Source organism: Notothenia rossii (genome assembly GCF_949606895.1).
Source record: "Notothenia rossii genome assembly, chromosome: 9".
Taxonomy (NCBI): domain Eukaryota; kingdom Metazoa; phylum Chordata; class Actinopteri; order Perciformes; family Nototheniidae; genus Notothenia; species Notothenia rossii.
In genome coordinates, this window is record NC_136907.1 from 63,727,175 (window position 1) to 63,746,440 (window position 19,266).

Below are 19,266 nucleotides of genomic sequence, written 5' to 3' on the forward strand. Positions count from 1 at the left end.
TAGCTGGATCTGATCGATATGGACATAAACGCGAGTGAAGTCTAATCTGACGGGAGAGAGAGAGAGAGATCAGCTGGTGCTGACGAGTCGACACGCAGCGCTGCATGATCACATGCAGCGGTGAGCGGACAAAACACACACTTCAGGTTAGAATATCACACTTAGCTATTTTAATCACCTCTCAAACTACCGTAACTAGTATAGATATGTTTAATTTTACTGTCGGGTCACTCATTACTGGATCTGCGAGCTGCATGATACTGGCATAATAGATTGCCCGATCGGGCAACCAGCAGGTGAGGCTTCATTGCCCGAGCTAAATACTAGATGGCCCCGGGCCATCGGGCAGTCCTTAATGTCGAGCCCTGCACTAATCCATCTGATGTCCAACCGCCAGGATAGCAAAACGGAGTGTGTAGTCCAGTATTTGTTGGTGGGTTGGTAGAACCCCAGAGCAGTATCTAAAATGTCCCTGGAGGAGAAACCCTGTGTCGTTGGGAGACTTCCGCATAATTAGGGCAGCTTCAGGACCCACAATCCCTAACCCCCTCTTTTGATCCCCAGTTATACCAATCAAAACAATGCAAATGTAATATCAAACATAGCCAGAGTCAAACATTAAAGGTCCCATGTCATGCTTTTCCGGTTATTACCCGTCCCCTTGTGTGTTATGAAGGTTTTTCTGCATGTAAACGGTGTGCAAAGTCAAAACCCTTAAAGTACACCCTGTAGCGAGTAAAACTCTAACACAGAAAATACCTCCCCAAAACGCCTCGTTGGTGAAACGTCATCATCCATTTGATTCTTCCGGGTACGTGTAGGGCAGGGCGATAAATCGATTTTATCGATTAACTCGAGTGTGTAGTTCACGTCGACTTGTTTAAATGAAAATCCGTTTTCTCTTCAACATCCGCCAACGCTTCCCTCTGGGCTCCCATAGTTCGGAATGGGCTCAGCCCTCCCCCCAGACAGTGCGCGCATTAACCAAATAGAGTGATACACAAACAACATGACAACGAGCAGGGAAGAACTTGTTCCAAAGAAAGGCACGGTGTCATCCGTTATTTGGAATTGGTTTGCGTTCGCGAGGTCAGATTTAGACCAGACAACACCCCGCTGCAAAGTATGTTTGAAGTCTGTTGCTAGCAAAGGCAGCAGTACGACAAATTTACTGCAGCACCTCAAACAAAAGCATCCTGCTGAATGGGAGAAATGTTGCGCGCAGCAGAATGAAAAAGACCGCGGCACTACAAGCACCTCACGCACAGCCGCCAAAATACAGTCCACCGTAACACAAACATTTTCAAACTGCATCCCATATGACAAGAATTCGGCCCGCTGGAAAGCCATTACAGATGCGGTCGGTATGTATATAGCAAAGGATATGGTGCAGGGCTCGACATTATAAATGGCCCGCTGGCCCGGAAGCATTATTTAGACACCCCGGGCCAGCATAACGTACTTTCCACTTGCCCGCACGGGCCACTAAAAATATTGCTTTAAAAAAAAAATTGTTCTGTGGTATTGGTCTTTTGACAAGCAATTTTGTTAAATTGTTTCGTTTATTAACGCTACAACAACTCACGTTTTGTGAGTCGGTTGTCGTTGTACGGTGAAAAGCAAACAGCTGTTTGCTGCGGAGCGCAGCGCGAGCAGGCTCACGTGAGCGGTAGCGCGCTCCTTCTTCACTACAGACTATCGCACCACCTAACCATTCGCCTAAATGTTTTTAATACCAGCGGTAACCGGCCAAGCGCCGGGCAAAAAACTATCTTCAAATAAAAGAAAGTCACCGGAGGAGTTAAAGGAGAGTGACAGGGGGCATGAGAAGAAGAGGGAGAGAAGGTTTTAGCCACACTGTAACGCGTCCTAAAACCCTTTTATAATCTATCGATTAGATTTATGATTCGAAAATTATCAAAGTAGGGTAAAAAAACGTGGAGATTATCCGGCTGAACAAAACGTGCATTTATCAAACAGGTTTGTTTTCCACAGACCTTTTTCCAGCTATTTTCCAGAACCCTGTGGAGAAATCCCATTTATTTTTGTCGAGCTTACTAACTGGTTTTATGACGCGTCACTGGCTGCACCTCTCAATATGATGCCAATATAAACAAGGGCTTCTGTCGGCTCTGTACATCAATGCCGACCTATGCTGACAAGTAAGTGAAGAGTAGAAAATATAAAGGTATTGGCTAGAGGGAAATGTCCCAGCAGGAGAATGAGGGTTCTAATCAAATCAATTACATAGCCATTACATGTCTAACTCCTAATGACAGGAAGGCAGAAAGCGCATTATACAAATAATAATACTCATAAGAATAGTAGACATTTTTAACAATGGCCACAATATCATTATTTTAATAAACCAAATATGAACAATTGAGGAAAATGAGGAAGAACTGATGATTCAAATGTTGTAGTACAAGTAGTAATGTAGTTAGTGCATAAATTACTATTGCAACAAATATGTTCATTTTTTTATAAGTCGATTTTTTTGGACGAATGCTCCGGGCCAGTGGTTACAATGGTGGGGCCAGTGAGAATACAATTCCACCGACCGATTTTACCCTTAATGTCTACCCCTGTGGTGATATACGGTGGAAAAGCCGGGGTTTATTAACATGATTAAAGTTTTGGACCCCAGGTTCTTTTTTTGGAACAATTACTTTTTCATCTGCATATGAATTGGGGGGGGGGGGGGGTTTGTGAAAAAATCGGGGATTTCTTTTTTTGGCCATATCGCCCGGGCTTAGGTATGTGCTTACGAAAGCACGTACCCGGAACTAAATGGGCCAATCCGTGGAGCCGTTACCTTACGTCCGCGGAGCCGTTATGTTAAGCCCCCGCTGATTGGTCCAAATTCACCAATCCACACACACACTCAGTGCAGGCAGCTCTGCTGATTTCTGCTCCCTGGCTGCAGGCTGATAACAGACAGTTGGGATCGCGGCAAAATTCTCACAGCGTTTATCAACCTATAAACCTTTTTCTTACTCAATATCAAGCCACACTTATTGTTTTTATTTCGGCTGTGACTTTGTGTGTGTTCAGGTTGAGTTTGGCTGTGTTTGGCTGTGTATCGCTAAACAAGGAAATCACACCTCCACGGAGCTCAGCGCGATTCACAACGTACCGACCAATCAGAGCACACTGGGCTCACAGGGAGGGGGGGAGCTGCAGCGAGCCTGCGCAGACCTGCGCAATTTCGATCAACGTCTTGCTCGTGCGTTGCATGATGGTTAGTCATTTTGTCCGACTTGCTCTGGAGGCTCGCTCACATGAGATGTTGAAATCTCGCGCGACAAAGACGCCCGCAGCCTTGAGAGCGAGGCGCGGCGAGGCGGCGCAGTTCCTCTCCACGGGCTGCGGAGGCGAAATGCTTGATGGGAAACGACCGGAAACGACTCGCTGGTATCTCGAGCTGAGCGCTCATTGGTGGTTTTTGCCCCGTGCTGCTGATGAAACTCTCCTATTGGCTCGGCAAAAGTTTGTTGTTGTTTGGTGTCAGTTTTACGTCGCCACTTCCATTCACATTTTTCATCATTGTTCCACAATGTTTATCATCATGAAATTAATATCTATATATGTTATACTATACTTGCACTGCACTGCTTACCATTTTTATACTTTATATATCTTAGCATATTCATACACACTGTTCATATTGCTCACAGGCTGCTGTGTATATCTAGTGCAGGGGTCGGCAACCTTTTTGATATGAAGTGCCATTTAAAAAAGAAATTGTTATCAGCGTGCCAACGATCGAGAATCATCAACGGGGGGGGGGGGGGTTGAGGAGCTTGACGTTCGTCAACTATCAGCAGGAGGGTGGGGGAGCCTCGCTGCGGGGAAGCAGTGTGTGGACCTGTCAGCGCAACTTACATGATGCCGGATTTAACAAACTCATTTAAATAATTTGTTTAAACGGCATAATAATAAGGACGATCGTCCGTTCTGTGATTCTCCAGAGCACACGTTATGGTATTAGGAGTCAGAGTTAGATGAGATCGCTGTCCCTTTAAGAGAGAGAGAGGGGTGTGGCATGTGTGTTTGTGTGGATGGTAGAACGACAGTGAGGGAACGTGTGTATGTTTCTGGAAGTGAAACGAAGAAGCAGAAAAACAGAGGTCTGATGTATTTGTGAAACAGAAGAACAGCTAAATAAATGCAACGGCCTCCCAAGAAGAGCTCGCCTCTCTCCAGTCATTTAAGCTTAAGTGGGTTATTGAACCTGAAGCTTGTTTCTTCTGCCCTCCTCGACTACGGTCTGGGAGCCGACAGGAAAGTTCAACACACAGATGGCCAGTCCGCCCCTTTCTAGCATATTATTTCGATGAGAGATGAGCAGATCGGCACTGGGCTTTCAACTAAAGACACAGCAACACAACAACTGCGGCATTTGTACAGCTCCTTATGGGTACTGCTGCAATTTGTGAAGTGCTTTCCTCCGTGGTGAAACGATCAGCACTGCACCACGGAGGAAAGCGACAGAAAGTCACATGGAGTTAAAGAGAGCGGGCTGCGTTGCGTGCATTGCTTCCTTCTGCAGGTAACGGGGAGACATGCTCTGGCGGCGGTCTCGTTCAGGATCCGAAAATACAATTTAAATATTTTTGCACACTTATTCCACTTATTCCTAGTGTGCCACTGGTTACGGTGCCAGGGGTTGCCAACCCCTGATCTAGTGTATTCATACCCCTCACTGTTTAATCATCATTCACTTCATTCTATATTTTATTCTGTAGATTGTGTACATTACTTTTCACTTTACTGCTTGTTGCACTCCTGGTTAGAAGCTAAACTGCATTTCGTTGTCTCAGTACCTGTAATCTTTGCAATAACAATAGAGTTGAATCTAATCTTGAGCAGGAACAAATGTATTTACTTAGTACATATCTGACATTAACAATTAAAAACATGTGTGCATTCTTTATAAATGCAAACCGAGTCAAGCCGACTCCGGAGGTGGCGGTATGCACCTTAAAGTTGTTTGCAATCCGCCAAAAAACAGAGAGAAGAAGAAGAAGAAGGCGAAGCAGCAGAAGAAGAAGAAGAAGCCGACTCGGAGCTGTCCGACTTCAGGCAAGATTTTTGAGACCTCCCCCGGCTGCGATCGGCTATTCTCGTCTACTTTCGAGGCGAGCCGCAACGCGTCTCAAACAAGCCTCCTTAATACTGCTGAATACACATACTTTACAGAGATGCTGTATGCAAAACCAATGTGAGTTTGGAAAATTGCACAGTATTTTTCTATTTTAGTACCTCAACAATGGAATTATGATCAGTGGAAATGGGCATGACACCTCTCCTTTAATATCAAAGCAGTGATATTACCACATAAGCAGAGCATATGTCATATTTCAGTACCACACACACAAATATAATGTGCCCGGAAAAAAACAACCTCCCAACGATCCACGCTTATCTCAACACACCCAGGCTTTCTCTCTTTGGCATTCACTCACTCTCTCTCTAACAGATATACACCGACACACACACCGACACACACGCACGCGCACGCACGCACACACACACACACACACACACACACACACACACAAACCTATCTTTCATCCCAAAATTCATGGAGGCAAATCTCTCTCATCCTCTGCCAACCATTCTTTCTTTTCAACTCTCGAAGGCACCATCCCCTCTTCTGTCCAAGCATTGCCTATAAAATCTCCCCATTTATCTGAAAAACATTGAACAATTTACTGTCACAGCACACTCCGTATCCTTTATTTTCTCTGGCCTCCTTTCAGACAAGTGGTATTTTTTTGGCCCCGAAATAACCTAGCTCAACTGAAGAAGCCTCATCCTTGTGGCAATAGAGTTATCCTTAGCTATAGTAACTATGCATCTTGCAGCACAGGTTTGCAGGGTAACAACTTAGATGTGGTCAATATTGTACAATTATGTAATGTATAGTAGCTTAGTAACAACTTCAATTTGTTACACCATCTTTATCCGCTTGGGGTCACTTGTCATCATCACACAATACAACAGGAAAGCTAGCTGATTCCCAAATACTTTATTTGTTCTGTTCTGATATCATTGCACACAGCAGCAGGCTTATTGCGAGTTGTAGTCCAGAGGGCCTCCACTCTCACAGGGATCAGACAATAGATTACAAGATATTAGTGACATCATCTTCGGAGGATTTTGACCTCTATTGGTATCAGCAACAGCTAAAAACACAAATAAATTGACAAATTTGTTCATTTTTGGAAAACTATATTTACAACGGCAATGAATATTATTGGACGCCTTTGGTGCAGTACTACATTGCACGAAGGGAGGAAATGAGTCAACCTTAAATCCTTGACTGCAGTCTATAGGCTATATCTTTAGGCTATACTGATCCTTGGTGGTCAGATGAAGTATTACAATCATTGTTAATCAAGCAAGCTGCAAACCCTGAGCTTTGGTCGTGTTTACAAGAACAGCTGGTTGAAAAAGTTTGTTCAAAATTGTAAAGATGTGGAAAATAAATCCGTGGTCTGAAAGGAAATGTAGGCCAATTTCACACTCCCAGATGCCTTCTGAAATGTGTTTTCTTATAAGACAATGAGATAGCACCATCTAGGTAAATGAGGGAATTATTATTTCTACAAAAATACGAAATACATTATTTGTTAATCTCCATTATCATGTATATTATACATATTGAATATATCTTACAAACATCAGTTTGTTTACAAGAAACTAGAAATATAATATTTTTGAAAAGGACTTTAAACATTTTTTATTTTTGCAGTATGTGAAGTTGAAACTGATTAGCAATATACAGTAAGGGGATGCATTCATTGGAAAAAACAATAATCACACTTGTTTTTGTGGTTGTGTATTCTAAGGTTAGAATATTGTAGCTAACATATTAGCCACACTACTCAAATTAACTTTAAAACATAATTAATAAGGAGGCAATACAAACTAACTGTACACATTTAAAAATATATATATTTGAAATAACACAGTTGTTTTGATTTTCTTTGTTCTGCTTTTCTATGTAGCTGTGTAGTGTACCACTGTTGTTAAAGGGTTTGTATGTAAACAATGTATGATGTTTTGTTAATTACTGAATAAAGAATACACATTTAAAAAATACTCCAGACAGGGTTTCCGTTCTCTCGGCAATAACAGCAGGGGTATAAACGGTATATAAAGAAGTGTTTAGCCCTATTTACAATATTTCTTCAGCATCTGCATCGAACTTGTTGGTAAAGGTAAGTGACTCTTTAACTTTTTCAGATTCATTTAGTAAGTGTTAAGTGTGTTTCAAACTGTTCGGTAATTAAACAGCGCCACCTAACGCCGCAGTGCCCTCGTTGCTATGTGCTATCATTTAGCGAGCTAACATTTATCTACCATTAATGCAGTTTGACTGTATAAAAAGCTAACATTATGTTATGTCAATCATGTTTCTTGCCACCAAATTATGTTTATTTAATTAAAGTTAAATTTAGTTAAGTGAGATAGTTTTAACTGTCAGCGCCAGCAACATGTAGTAACCTTTATATATACAGTCTATGCTAGTAACCTAGCTTCTAGTTTAGTTAGCTAACAATAATCTACCAATGCCTTTGACTCGTATAGAAGATACATCAATGATATGACAATCATAACATGTGTATCACTAAAGCCACTAAATGATATAGGTGTCTAAACTGACAACATTTAAAAAAAAACTTTATTTATTTAAACTTTAACCAGAGATACATTTCTCCCATGCTAACGTGTATAGTTATTTTTTAGCCCTCTTTCTATGTGGCGGTTTACCCCTGCTGTTAATGGTTTTGTAAGTAAACAATGCATGATGTTATGGTTATTATATTATGTTGATGGAAGAAAAACATAATTAAAAAAAATACTCGACGGGGTTTTCGTTCTCTCGTCCTTAAAAGCAGGGGTGTAAACTTAATATTTAGAAGTTTTAAGTCCTAGTTTCATTACTTACCATCTTCTTCAGTATCTGCATCCAATGTGTTGGTAAAGGGAAGTGACTCTAGAAATCCAGCTTCGCAGTACTGTAAGATTTTTCACATTAATTTAGCAAGTGTTCAATGTGGTAAAGTGAGATTTTTTAAAACTGTTTTGGCTATTAAACAGCGCCACCTAACGTTATCTGTCCTACGGGCGTGTAGTTAGCTAACATGTATCCATGTTGATGTCGTTTGATTTAGAGAAGCTACATGTAACATTAAAGTTTATAATAAACCTAAAATGTGTATTGACAAACGCCACCAAATGATTTAAGTAGCCTATCTTCGACACTAGACTGACAAAATATATTTCTTATGTTGTTGAGTGAATTTCTCCTAAGCTAAAAATCCTGCTTGTAGAACTGTTTAATTAACTATGTTACATGTAGCAGAGTAATTAAGAAGCTAATGTTAAATGATATGATGTAGTTAAGTGAGATGGTCAACTTATTTTACATTTTTAATAAAGAGGCTCTACCTAAAGTTTACCAAGTATGAACACAGTGATTTATTTGAATAAAGGAATCCCTACTGCAGGAATTCAAAACATAATAATGCTTTACAACCGTTTCTCCTATTAGTAGTGTTAGCAACAGGTGTTTATATTCAAACGTCTGGGCCATAGCACTGCTGGCAAAAGCAACATTCTAATCACACATCGCTAGTGAAGCATAGGGTTCTCATGGAGAGATATTCAAGGTTCAAGGTTCTTTATTTGTCATCCACACATCTATTGAAAAAGAGAGAAAAGGGACATCATAAAGCTGTTCAGGTATTAAGATTTGTTGTGATTAAATTGGATTGAGCTGTTAAATGCAAAATAATAAACAAAAAAGAAGAAAATTAAAACTTAAGCTGCCCTTATTATTTGTTTATTTTAAAGTAAACCCAACTTTATGCGAAACAATACCAAGGACATGACCTTGGAGTCCTGCTTAAAAATCATGCACCTTTGTGTAGTGATTTTTCTACATTTCTACCTACAGGTACTTGTGTGTTTTCCCATGACATGTCTGAAATGACCTGTCTTATTTAGCCCCTACAGTCAGGCTAGATCTGCACCGGAGGCTAACTACTTAGACTATGTTTTTGGTAGGTCTCTGAGGAGTCCCGGAGGAAGGAGATATAATGAAGGATAAAGAGGGGCATTTCGGCTGCTCCTTGCAGGAGCTGCGCTCCCTCATGGAGCTAAGAGGAGAAGAATCCTGTGCAATGATCAAGGAGAAGTATGGAGATGTCAACGGACTGTGTTCCCTGCTGGGAACATCACCTGTCAATGGTACATATGATGAGGAGCACTGCTTCTGTGTTAGGTTGGTGTCTCTGGTTACTGCCAGATGTTGCATCACACCAAGTTTCAAAGACGGACAAATCCTTGAATTGAACAGAAGACAACCTTATATATGTATTTTCTTATAATATTAGACACGTTTGCAATAATACCCCCCCCCCCCCCCCCCCCCCTTTGAATTTTGAAACGCATATTGATAGCGAAGCATATTGTTAGCGAAGCATTACGGCAAATGATACGAGTCTCTTAAGATAGAAATTCCAGAAGGTTTCTAACACAAAATAATATATTCAATAAACGGAGTGGGTAGGACTTGAGTCTGATATTGTCTTTGTGTCTCCTGCTGCAGGTTTGGATGGAACAGTAGAGGACATCAACAGAAGGCAAGAGGAGTATGGACAAAACATCCTCCCTCCTCAAAAGCCAAAAACCTTTCTGCAGTTGGTGTGGAAAGCCCTGAATGATGTCACACTCATCATCCTCCAAGTGGCAGCCATCATTTCTCTAGCACTTTCCTTCTACAGTCCACCCAGTGCTGACAGACAGCGTGAGTTTAGATTTTGCTTTTAAACAATCAAATGAAACCTTTACATCTTCAAATAAGTATCTTTCTGTAACTTTTATTGTGAACCTGTGTGTAGACACCTCACAGCTTATTTTCAGGCGCAAAAAATAGCTGTTTTAATGATATTAAAGTTTAATGCTACACATTGTAAGTGGGGTGGCAGCTTTGAGTGACAGATGGGTACGTCTCAGGTCACTCTTCCTCAGCCTTTTACTCAGTGGAAGATCCGCATGGAGCTTCTAAAGCTTGATTTTCATTGCATATTTAAATTGTACCTGTTTTAATATCATCATCATCATCATCATCATCATCATCATCATCATCATCATCATCATCATCATCATCATCATCATCATCATCATCATCATCTAAGTTTTTTATATTAAAACATTAGATATATTCGCTCCTTTTCTATGACATGTATAAGATGTAGGTCAGCACTGTTTGAGCGGTTCAATAAGCAAGGTCAAATAACTTAATGTTGACACACGTTGCCTCTGTTCAGACTGCGGCAAAGCTGCCGGCGGCGTGGTGGAGGACAGTGAGGCGGAGGCTGGATGGATCGAAGGTGCAGCCATCCTCCTGTCTGTGGTCTGCGTCGTCCTGGTGACGGCCTTCAACGACTGGAGTAAGGAGAAGCAGTTCCGTGGGCTCCAGAGCCGCATCGATCAGGAGCAGAAGTTCACCGTGGTCCGGGCAGGGCACGTGATCCAGATCCTCGTGTCGGAGATTGTCGTCGGAGACATCGCACAAGTCAAATATGGTAAGAGGAAAAAGTGGATCAGCTAAAACACAGCTCACCGTTGAGTGAAAGTCATGAAGACTGCCAAAAATAACTGCTTTGGAAATGCTTTACGATGTCAGTTTTGACAGGGTTTCACTTGCAATTTTGTATTTGACATGACATCTAGCTCTTGCTCCTTTTGAATTGGACTATTTATCAGATATGGGAGGATTCTCAAAGGAAACACACGTAGTCTAATTACGAGGTTTTGCGTTATAATTGTAAGTCATTTTAGACATAAGCATCTTAAAAAAGGGAATGTAGCATAATGACATTGAGGTGTCCTAAGACTACTATTGAAAATCTTCAATTTGTTTAGTAACGCTCTCAGTTCAATGTGACATTGACTCTGGCTCTCAGAGAAGAACACAGTTCTAATGTTTTCTTTTGTAGACGGAATAATCGTGTCCGAAAGTTGTTTCAATAAAATCATTTTACTTTTGTTATCCTCCAGTCCTCATGTGACAGATACAATGTTGTGATGAGGACCTGCTGAGGGTGAGCTGTTGTTACAGTGTACCTGTTGGTTGTTTTTCCAGGTGACCTCCTGCCTACTGACGGCGTCCTAATCCAGGGCAACGATCTGAAAATAGATGAGAGCTCTCTGACCGGGGAGTCGGATCATGTGAAGAAGAGTGTCGACAACGACCCCATGTTGCTGTCAGGTGCTCCACCCTTCTCCCTTCACATGAAAACACAGCAGGAAAAACAACATGCATATTATTTCAATTGATTTGATTTAAATACCACTTTACCCCAATAATCGTGATCTCAGTCAGGTCCAGAATAATCCAAAAGCCCAACCGTCTGAAGCTTCCATCATGATCAACTCCTGTCTCTCCCCCTCAGGTACCCATGTGATGGAGGGCTCTGGCAAGATGTTGGTCACTGCTGTTGGAGTGAACTCTCAGACTGGAATCATCTTCGCTCTGCTTGCTGCTGGTGAGGAAGATAACAGTGATGATGCTGGTGAGGAAGCTGGCAAACAAAAGGTGGACAACAAAGGTAAGTTCAGAACACAAAGTAATCTGATTATTCTAGAGACTGCTTACCATGGATCATTATAACTTTAGTGCTTCATTCAAGTTTGATCTTTAGTCATAACAATACAGATTTCAGTCTCTTAGACTACATCGACCGACGTCAGCTGCTATGCTGGGTTAAACCTGGCTTCATTGACTGGACTTGTGTGTTATTGCCTTCCTATCCTGTAGGACAAAACGATGATGACGTTGTGATGGACATTCAGTCGCTCAACGAGGAAGGACAACCAGAAAAGAAGAAACATCTATCAACGAAGACCAAGTCAGTCCTCCAGTTGAAGCTGAACAAACTGACCATGCAGATCGGCAAAGCAGGTACTGATTATATTCAATCATATCATTGTTTGGCCTTCTATTACAGTTAGTAACCTTAATAACTCAACTACAGGATTGTCTGTGCACATAAAACTTACACATACACACACGCACGCACGCACGCACGCACGCACGCACGCACGCACGCACGCACGCACGCACGCACGCACGCACGCACGCACGCACACACACACACACACACACACACACACACACACACACACACACACACACACACACACACACACAAACACACACATGTATTTGTCTCTCCTTTTGTCTTATAATACAAATCAAAACTGTCAAAAAACTACCATACAAATCATGATTTCACCATCAGGAGTTCCAGTGTGTGGTGAAACAATGACCTCCCACTCTCACACAAGGGTGGTCCTCTTCCCTTTTGAAAATCAATGTAGACACTCCATTGATAACTCATCGTCATCTCATGAGAAAAACTGGGTTTTAGTCTCAGTTTACTCTCAGTTTGGTCTCTGCACTCTTCACTGCTCATTACTGAACTGAAATGTATTTTCGTCTGTGTCTTCAGGACTGCTCATGTCGTCTCTCACCGTCCTCATCCTCATCACTCGCTTCCTGATCGATACCTTCTGGGTGCAGGGTGTTCCCTGGTCCAGCGACTGTATGCCCATCTACGTGCAGTTCTTGGTCAAGTTCTTGATCATCGGTGTGACGGTGCTGGTGGTGGCTGTGCCTGAAGGTCTCCCTCTGGCAGTCACCATCTCCCTGGCCTATTCAGTCAAGGTCTGTTAGTACATAACATTACACAGCCTGTCACTCCCACACTGAACATGTACAGTCAACAGCATTAGGTTAAGGACAACATTTGCTACATTCCATGTTGGTGTTAAGCCTTTCAAAATGTCCACTGCCAGACAAACCTGTCTGAAACACTGTTCATCCTGTAAATGTTTGGAGTAAATTCTGAACAAAGCACTTCAAATGGGGTAACTCTGAATTCCCCATTTGTCAGAAAATGATGAGGGACAACAACTTGGTTCGCCACCTGGACGCCTGTGAGACGATGGGCAACGCCACAGCCATCTGCTCCGACAAGACAGGCACGCTGACGATGAACCGCATGACGGTCGTGCAGGTTTTCATTACAGGGCACTATTACAAAGGGTTACCGAGGTTGAAAGACATCCCAGCATCGGCCATGGATCTGCTCACCACGGGCATAGGGGTCAACTGCGCGTACACCTCCAAGATACTGGTGAGATTTAAAAATACCTGTCCATTCAGGAAGCTCAAGGAAGTGTTTCCCACTGGTGGTCCCGTTATTTTGCTACTCTTCATCATTTTCTGGCTTCTGGTTATGGACAGCTTGTCATGGTTTACTAATTACTAAAGAAGCCACATTTGTCATTACAGATCTCCAAATTGTCATATATTTGATCAAAGCTCCTGGAAAACATTGAGCACTTCTTATCTCATTTGTTTTTGTGTGTTGCCAATGCTATTGGATTGATGTTATTGTCATGTGCTGCTGCATTTGGTTCACACACCCTTTAAAGAACCTGATTTGTAATAAAATACATTTAACTTCTGCTGTGATTTGGCACCCTCTCTGCTGCTGTGTCCTGCAGGCTCCGGAGAAGGATGGTGGGCTCCCTAGCCAGATAGGAAACAAGACTGAGTGTGCCTTATTGGGACTCTCCCTCAAACTGGACCGAGACTACCAGGCCATCCGCAAAACAATACCAGAAGAGAGTCTCTTCAAGGTCTACACCTTTAACTCGGAGAGGAAGTCTATGAGCACCGTGCTATATAACCCTGATGGCAGCTACCGAATGTTCAGCAAGGGGGCCTCTGAGATCCTGCTCCTGAAGTAGGTTTGCTGCTACTGCTCACGCAACTCTGGCTCAGTTATATGATGACTACATGACTCTTTCCTGTTGTTCCAGGTGTTGTATGATCCTGGCATCCAGCGGCGAGGCAATTCCCTTCAGAACTCGGAAACGAGAAGAAATGATGAAGCAGGTGATCGAGCCGATGGCGTCTCAGGGCCTCAGGACCATCTGCCTCGCTTACAAAGATTTCCCAGCCGCTGACGGAGAGCCCAACTGGGAAGACGAGGGAGACATCCTCAGCAACCTCACCTGCATCGCTGTGGTCGGCATCGAAGACCCTGTACGACCTGAGGTACGTCAACTCAGTCTTTACAAAGGGACACATGGAGGCAACCAGTCAGTAACAGTACAAATACACAGTATGTCAGCACTTTGTGAGGGTTTTCAACTCGTGGAATTATGAAATGTGTCTCTTTCAAGCGTGTCAGAGAGAGAACATAATTCTGATAACTATCGGTGCTGATATTTAGAGGAGCTCTAGAGGTAAACGGGAGACATTTGTTTGAAGGAGAGAAGTTTTGGGAACACTTTATGACATTGAGTGTATCAACAGAATCTTTGAGCACCTTACCTTATTGTTTCTTCTGTTGTCCTCATCAGGTACCAGAAGCTATCAGAAAGTGCCAGCAGGCCGGGATCACTGTCCGCATGGTAACCGGGGACAACATCAGTACTGCCCGGGCCATAGCCTGCAAATGTGGCATCCTGAATACTGGAGAGGACTTCCTGTGTATAGACGGCAAGGAGTTCAACCGACTGATCCGCAACAGTCAGGGAGAGGTCAGACAAAGACAGACTGAATCACAGACATCAGTGTATGATCTCAATCCATCATGACCCCTCACATTTCTTTGTAGTTCCAACAACTTCACATTTGAGCACTTCTGGCACTATACACATTGTGAAAGGTACATTTTAGATGTTGTGTCGAAGTATTTTGTCCTTTTTTAATTTCCTGTCCCTGATATGTTCTCACAACCACTTTAATTCTCTTTTTAACCCTTGTTGGCACACTAACAACTGTTTTAGGGGAAACTAACCTAATTTCAGTCTGTAACTCTGATTTAAATGTATGTTACTCAACTAACACTTCATGTTTATCTCGTTTTGGTTTTTGTGCAGATTGAGCAGGGGCTCATCGACAAGATTTGGCCGAATCTGAGAGTCCTTGCCAGATCGTCTCCGACCGACAAATACAATCTGGTCAAAGGTGAGCCACACACTAAACGAGGTCAAGGGGAGTCGTAGGGGTCACATAGACGGGGATTGGGACAAGTATGGCAATGTAATAAAAACAATCAATGGGAAGGAAACTTTTAATGTATGCACACATACAAATTCAGGGGAAACTCTGAACCCTACATTTAAGACAACGATCAAACATTCTGAAAGGAGGGGCTCAAAACACCAGAGAACAACTGTGTTCTAGCTGTTTTCAAAGACCATCAGAATTTTGCCCTTAAGTGTGTTTAAGCCGCGTGTGCTCACCATTACTCAGGTATCATCAACAGCACTGTGCTGGAGAAGAGGCAGGTTGTCGCGGTAACTGGAGATGGAACAAATGACGGCCCTGCCCTCAAGAAAGCGGATGTTGGTTTTGCCATGGTAACTATTGGCGCTAATGTCATCAGACTAATTCTTATTGCAAACTTTGTACAATTATTACTGTAACAAATTAATATTGATTTAAGAAACGGAAAATATAAAATGATTGATTCTGCATCATTTATGTTTTTCTACTATCAACCGTTTTAGGCTATTCCTCTAAGAAAACACATATTGATGACTTCATGATCCACCTGCGATGCAACACCAGTCCTGGTCTAAACCTAGGCTCAGAGTCAGTTCTGGTGTAAGCTTTGCGTTGACTAACCACCATGCTGTGTTGTGCAGGGCATTGCAGGGACGGACGTGGCGAAGGAGGCGTCTGACATCATCCTGACAGACGATAACTTCAGCAGCATCGTGCAGGCAGTGAAGTGGGGCAGGAATGTTTACGACAGCATCTCCAAGTTCCTGCAGTTCCAGCTCACAGTCAATGTGGTCGCCGTCATCGTGGCCTTCACCGGGGCCTGTATCACCCAGGTGACAGCCTCCTGACACCTCTGCTGCCTACACGATGGGTGGACAGAATGACTTTAAATATTCACCCACACACTCAACCTGTTGCTAAAAAAGGCTGCCGAGCTACCATAAGGTGCTGGGTGGGCCACCGGGAACAATTTCATGGTTCAGTCTCTTTTTCAAAGACGGTGTAGACGAGTGAACTACACTGGCTTCAAACAGGAGCATTTTCTTTGGGAATCTCTTTTTCTTCTTTTAAACATGACAGATAACATTAAATGCATGGCATTCTAAAGAGAATCGTCAAACACAAAATGAGGAAATATTCATGGTCCAAAGATGTGGGTCTCTGTTTTCTTGATTACACTTTATCAAACTGAGTGTTTTAAATTGAAGCGTGACAGTTCTGGATATCAATGTAGACTGAGCGACTCTGACAGAATGTGTGTGTGTGTGTGTGTGTGTGTGTGTGTGTGTGTGTGTGTGTGTGTGTGTGTGTGTGTGTGTGTGTGTGTGGCCAGGACTCTCCTCTGAAAGCTGTGCAGATGCTGTGGGTGAACCTCATAATGGACACCTTTGCTTCACTGGCTCTGGCCACCGAGCAGCCAACCGACGCGCTGCTGCTCAGGAAACCCTACGGCCGCGACAAGCCCCTTATTTCTCACACCATGATGAAGAACATTGTCGGACACGCCATCTACCAGCTGGCCGTAATCTTCACCCTGATCTACCATGGTCAGTGAACGCAGCAAACCTTAGTGGTCTAAAACAGGCTCACTTAAAACCTCCTAATAAGAAACATTTGAACAATAGCCTTATTACAACTGACTTACTAATTAATGATGAATTACTTTGACCCTCCCTTTCACAGGTGAGATTTTGCTCAACATTGCCAGTGGCAGAAACGCCCCCCTCCACGCCCCGCCCTCTGTACACTACACCATAGTGTTCAACACGTTTGTACTCATGCAAATCTTCAATGAGATCAACGCAAGGAAGATCCATGGAGAGAGAAACGTGTTCGAGGGGATTTTCAAAAACACCATCTTCTGCGTCATCCTCCTGGGAACCCTCCTCGCCCAGGTAACCTGGGAGGGCTATCGTCACACCTGGTCTGGTTCACAGTGAGGAGTGATGAAAGATTTGCTAGATGATGCTGTGTCTCCCTTCCTCCTGTAGATCCTCATTGTGCAGGTTGGGGGCTCACCCTTCAGCTGTGTGGCTCTGAACTGGCAGCAGTGGCTGATCTGTGCCTGTCTGGGTCTCGGCAGCCTGCTGTGGGGACAGGTGAGACAGGGATGACATGCAATTAAACATTGACCTGGTCCTTTCTGCAGCTGATCATCATTAGACAGTAAAAACAGTCTCCAAACATGTTCAGCTCATACAGAGAGTGTTGCCGATGTGTCTTATTGTTGTGTATTATTACCCCGTCTCTCAGGTGGTGTCCAGCATCCCAAGCTGCGGCTGCCCGAAGGTTATAAAGCCTGCGACTCGTGCAGAAAAGTGACCGCACTGAGAAGAGGAGCCAGGGGCCTGTGGAAGAACCACACATGCTGCCTGGCCTGGTCCCATACAATTAAGTGGTGCTGCCCTCATTGTATTTATATTATTAGTTTTAGTTATTATTATAAGTTCCTTTCTTATAATATATAAGATAGATTTGTTCACCTCTGACAAAGAGGTTATCTTGTAGGTTTGTTGCAGCGTTTTTATTCAGTTGTTTGTCAGCAGGATTTTGAGAATATCTAAATTTTGTGTTTCCTGTCTAGCCCTCGCTTCATATTTCTTTATTTTTGAATGATCTAAATAAAGTAATCTCTGAAAATGCTCATGAGGTCTACAATCTCAACCATGTTGGTGACATAAGGATGTTCTAAATACTACATGTGTTGATAATTAATGCACATTATAAGAGGGGATTGTAAATAAAAGGACTACATTTAAAATATACAGTCGTATCGTATCACCTCTAGGTGCAAACAGAGTTGCCCTTTCAAAATCTACTCATTTCATATTGCAGAATAAAGAGCAGTCAATGATGCTTTAAAAAGTATTTATTATTTTTGCTAACATGTGTTAGGCTGCCTATTATCTCAAACAATGATGCAGATATACATAAGCTCTTTTTAAATTAGATAAAGTGAGTATATGTAATATTTATTTCATGAAAAATATTAGTCATTTAAATTATGAAATTGCTGTTAAATGTCTTTGACATTCATACTAATATCTGCATTAGGAACATGACTACAATTGTTTCTGGGCTGGATTAAGCTCATACATCTGTTGTTATGACATATGCATAGATACACAATGACATCTCAGTGCAGCGAGATCTCTGATATCATGAGTCTCTTCTTACCCTGATGAACGGACTTCGATCCATCTGTGCTTTTAAAATCAATGCTAAACTCTATCAGTCATTCCTCGGGGCACTAATCCATGAGCAACTGGCATTATGCAGAGTCATCAAGAGCGCAAAATAAAATAAAAGTATTTTACACAAAAATAAGACAGAATGGCTTGAATCGATGCTGGAAGTAATCATGATTATCCTGCAAGGTGGTGCTTTACCTTAGACAACTCTCCAGAGTACAGTACAATTGTATAACACCTCACAGTTAAACAATTTAAGGATGCATTGTCCATTATTAACAATCTGCAAATAACAACTACCATAGTGCAATGCCCATACAGCTGCCAGACTGATGTGCTTCACACTCATTCATAGGCTAACTCACCAGTGAGCAGAAAGCAGTGGTGTGGTTTCTATATGAACAATACAAAATACAAATAACCTTTCACAAACAGGTATTTCATAACTGCTTACAATTGTAAGGAAGACATTTCAACGATTATTGGCAGTCACAGGCTGCTGTATACTCAACACCACTCTCACTGACAGAACACCAGTAGCCGCATTCACACCAAGTACTTTGCCGTAGTTAGGTGCCCTAGTGCCAGCACTTATAGTAGGCTAGCCTCATGGAACTAAAGTCCTGGTGCATCTCACTTCGGTTAAATAGATTCCTTAGAGGTTTCTCAATACTCAAATTTCCCCTCCTCGACTCCTATCCCCGACTCCTCTCCTCGAGACTTGGTGCCGCCCACAGGAGATGCGAGCGGAGGACCGAGGAGGGGAAGCAGCAGGCGGTTAGAGAAATGAGAACTCGTCTCCTCTGAGAGGTCATTTTAAAGAGACGTCCATTAATGATGACAGGAGGCACAGCAGCCCTCTATCTAATGGACAGATGTGTTCATGAAGACCACTGAGAACCGTCTGTCCGCCGCATCTACACACTGTACAATACACACACCTACACACTGTACCACACACACACC

General features: G+C 42.7%; 1 protein-coding gene and 1 long non-coding RNA gene across 6 annotated transcripts in view; one reads left to right on the plus strand and one right to left on the minus strand.

Moving 5' to 3' along the window:
• LOC307017640 overlaps positions 1-12,527 on the minus strand; it is a 24,944-nt gene extending 12,417 nt beyond the window's left edge. Inside the window, exons 1-4 of one of the 4 annotated variants that reach the window (XR_013802233.1) lie at positions 12,318-12,527; positions 11,381-11,561; positions 11,146-11,307; positions 10,425-10,558 (exon numbers count right to left, since the gene is read on the minus strand). This is a non-coding gene — a long non-coding RNA (uncharacterized lncRNA). Of the gene's footprint in view, positions 1-10,424; positions 10,559-11,145; positions 11,308-11,380; positions 11,565-11,677; positions 11,831-12,317 lie in introns of those variants that run through there. The other 3 variants (XR_013802234.1, XR_013802235.1, XR_013802232.1) reach the window with 3 other exon arrangements.
• Positions 5,581-19,108, plus strand: LOC307017635 (plasma membrane calcium-transporting ATPase 1-like). Of its 2 annotated transcripts, XM_079647281.1 has the most exons (19): positions 5,581-7,229; positions 9,082-9,264; positions 9,626-9,823; positions 10,347-10,604; positions 11,165-11,290; positions 11,475-11,630; positions 11,840-11,983; positions 12,534-12,748; positions 12,978-13,220; positions 13,594-13,835; positions 13,912-14,149; positions 14,458-14,637; positions 14,980-15,067; positions 15,356-15,462; positions 15,751-15,942; positions 16,443-16,656; positions 16,793-17,004; positions 17,101-17,208; positions 17,363-19,108. In XM_079647281.1, exons 2-19 carry the CDS (start codon positions 9,114-9,116, stop codon positions 17,429-17,431), a joined length of 3,141 nt encoding a protein of 1,046 aa, XP_079503407.1. In that variant the 5' UTR covers positions 5,581-7,229; positions 9,082-9,113; the 3' UTR covers positions 17,432-19,108. The 2 variants fall into 2 exon arrangements, with proteins under 2 accessions (XP_079503407.1, XP_079503406.1); XM_079647280.1 differs by lacking the exon at positions 5,581-7,229 and having other exon boundaries at positions 8,809-9,264.
• The last annotated feature ends 158 nt before the right edge of the window (positions 19,109-19,266 follow it).

Bases quoted from the DNA above. Each gene is read 5' to 3' on its own strand.
- LOC307017635 (XM_079647281.1), top strand. From the start codon at position 9,114: ATGAAGGATAAAGAGGGGCATTTCGGCTGCTCCTTGCAGGAGCTGCGC. The intron at 11,631-11,839 runs GTAAGTTCAGAA...CCTATCCTGTAG, and splicing joins ACAAAAGGTGGACAACAAAG to GACAAAACGATGATGACGTT. The intron at 12,749-12,977 runs GTCTGTTAGTAC...CCCATTTGTCAG, and splicing joins CCCTGGCCTATTCAGTCAAG to AAAATGATGAGGGACAACAA.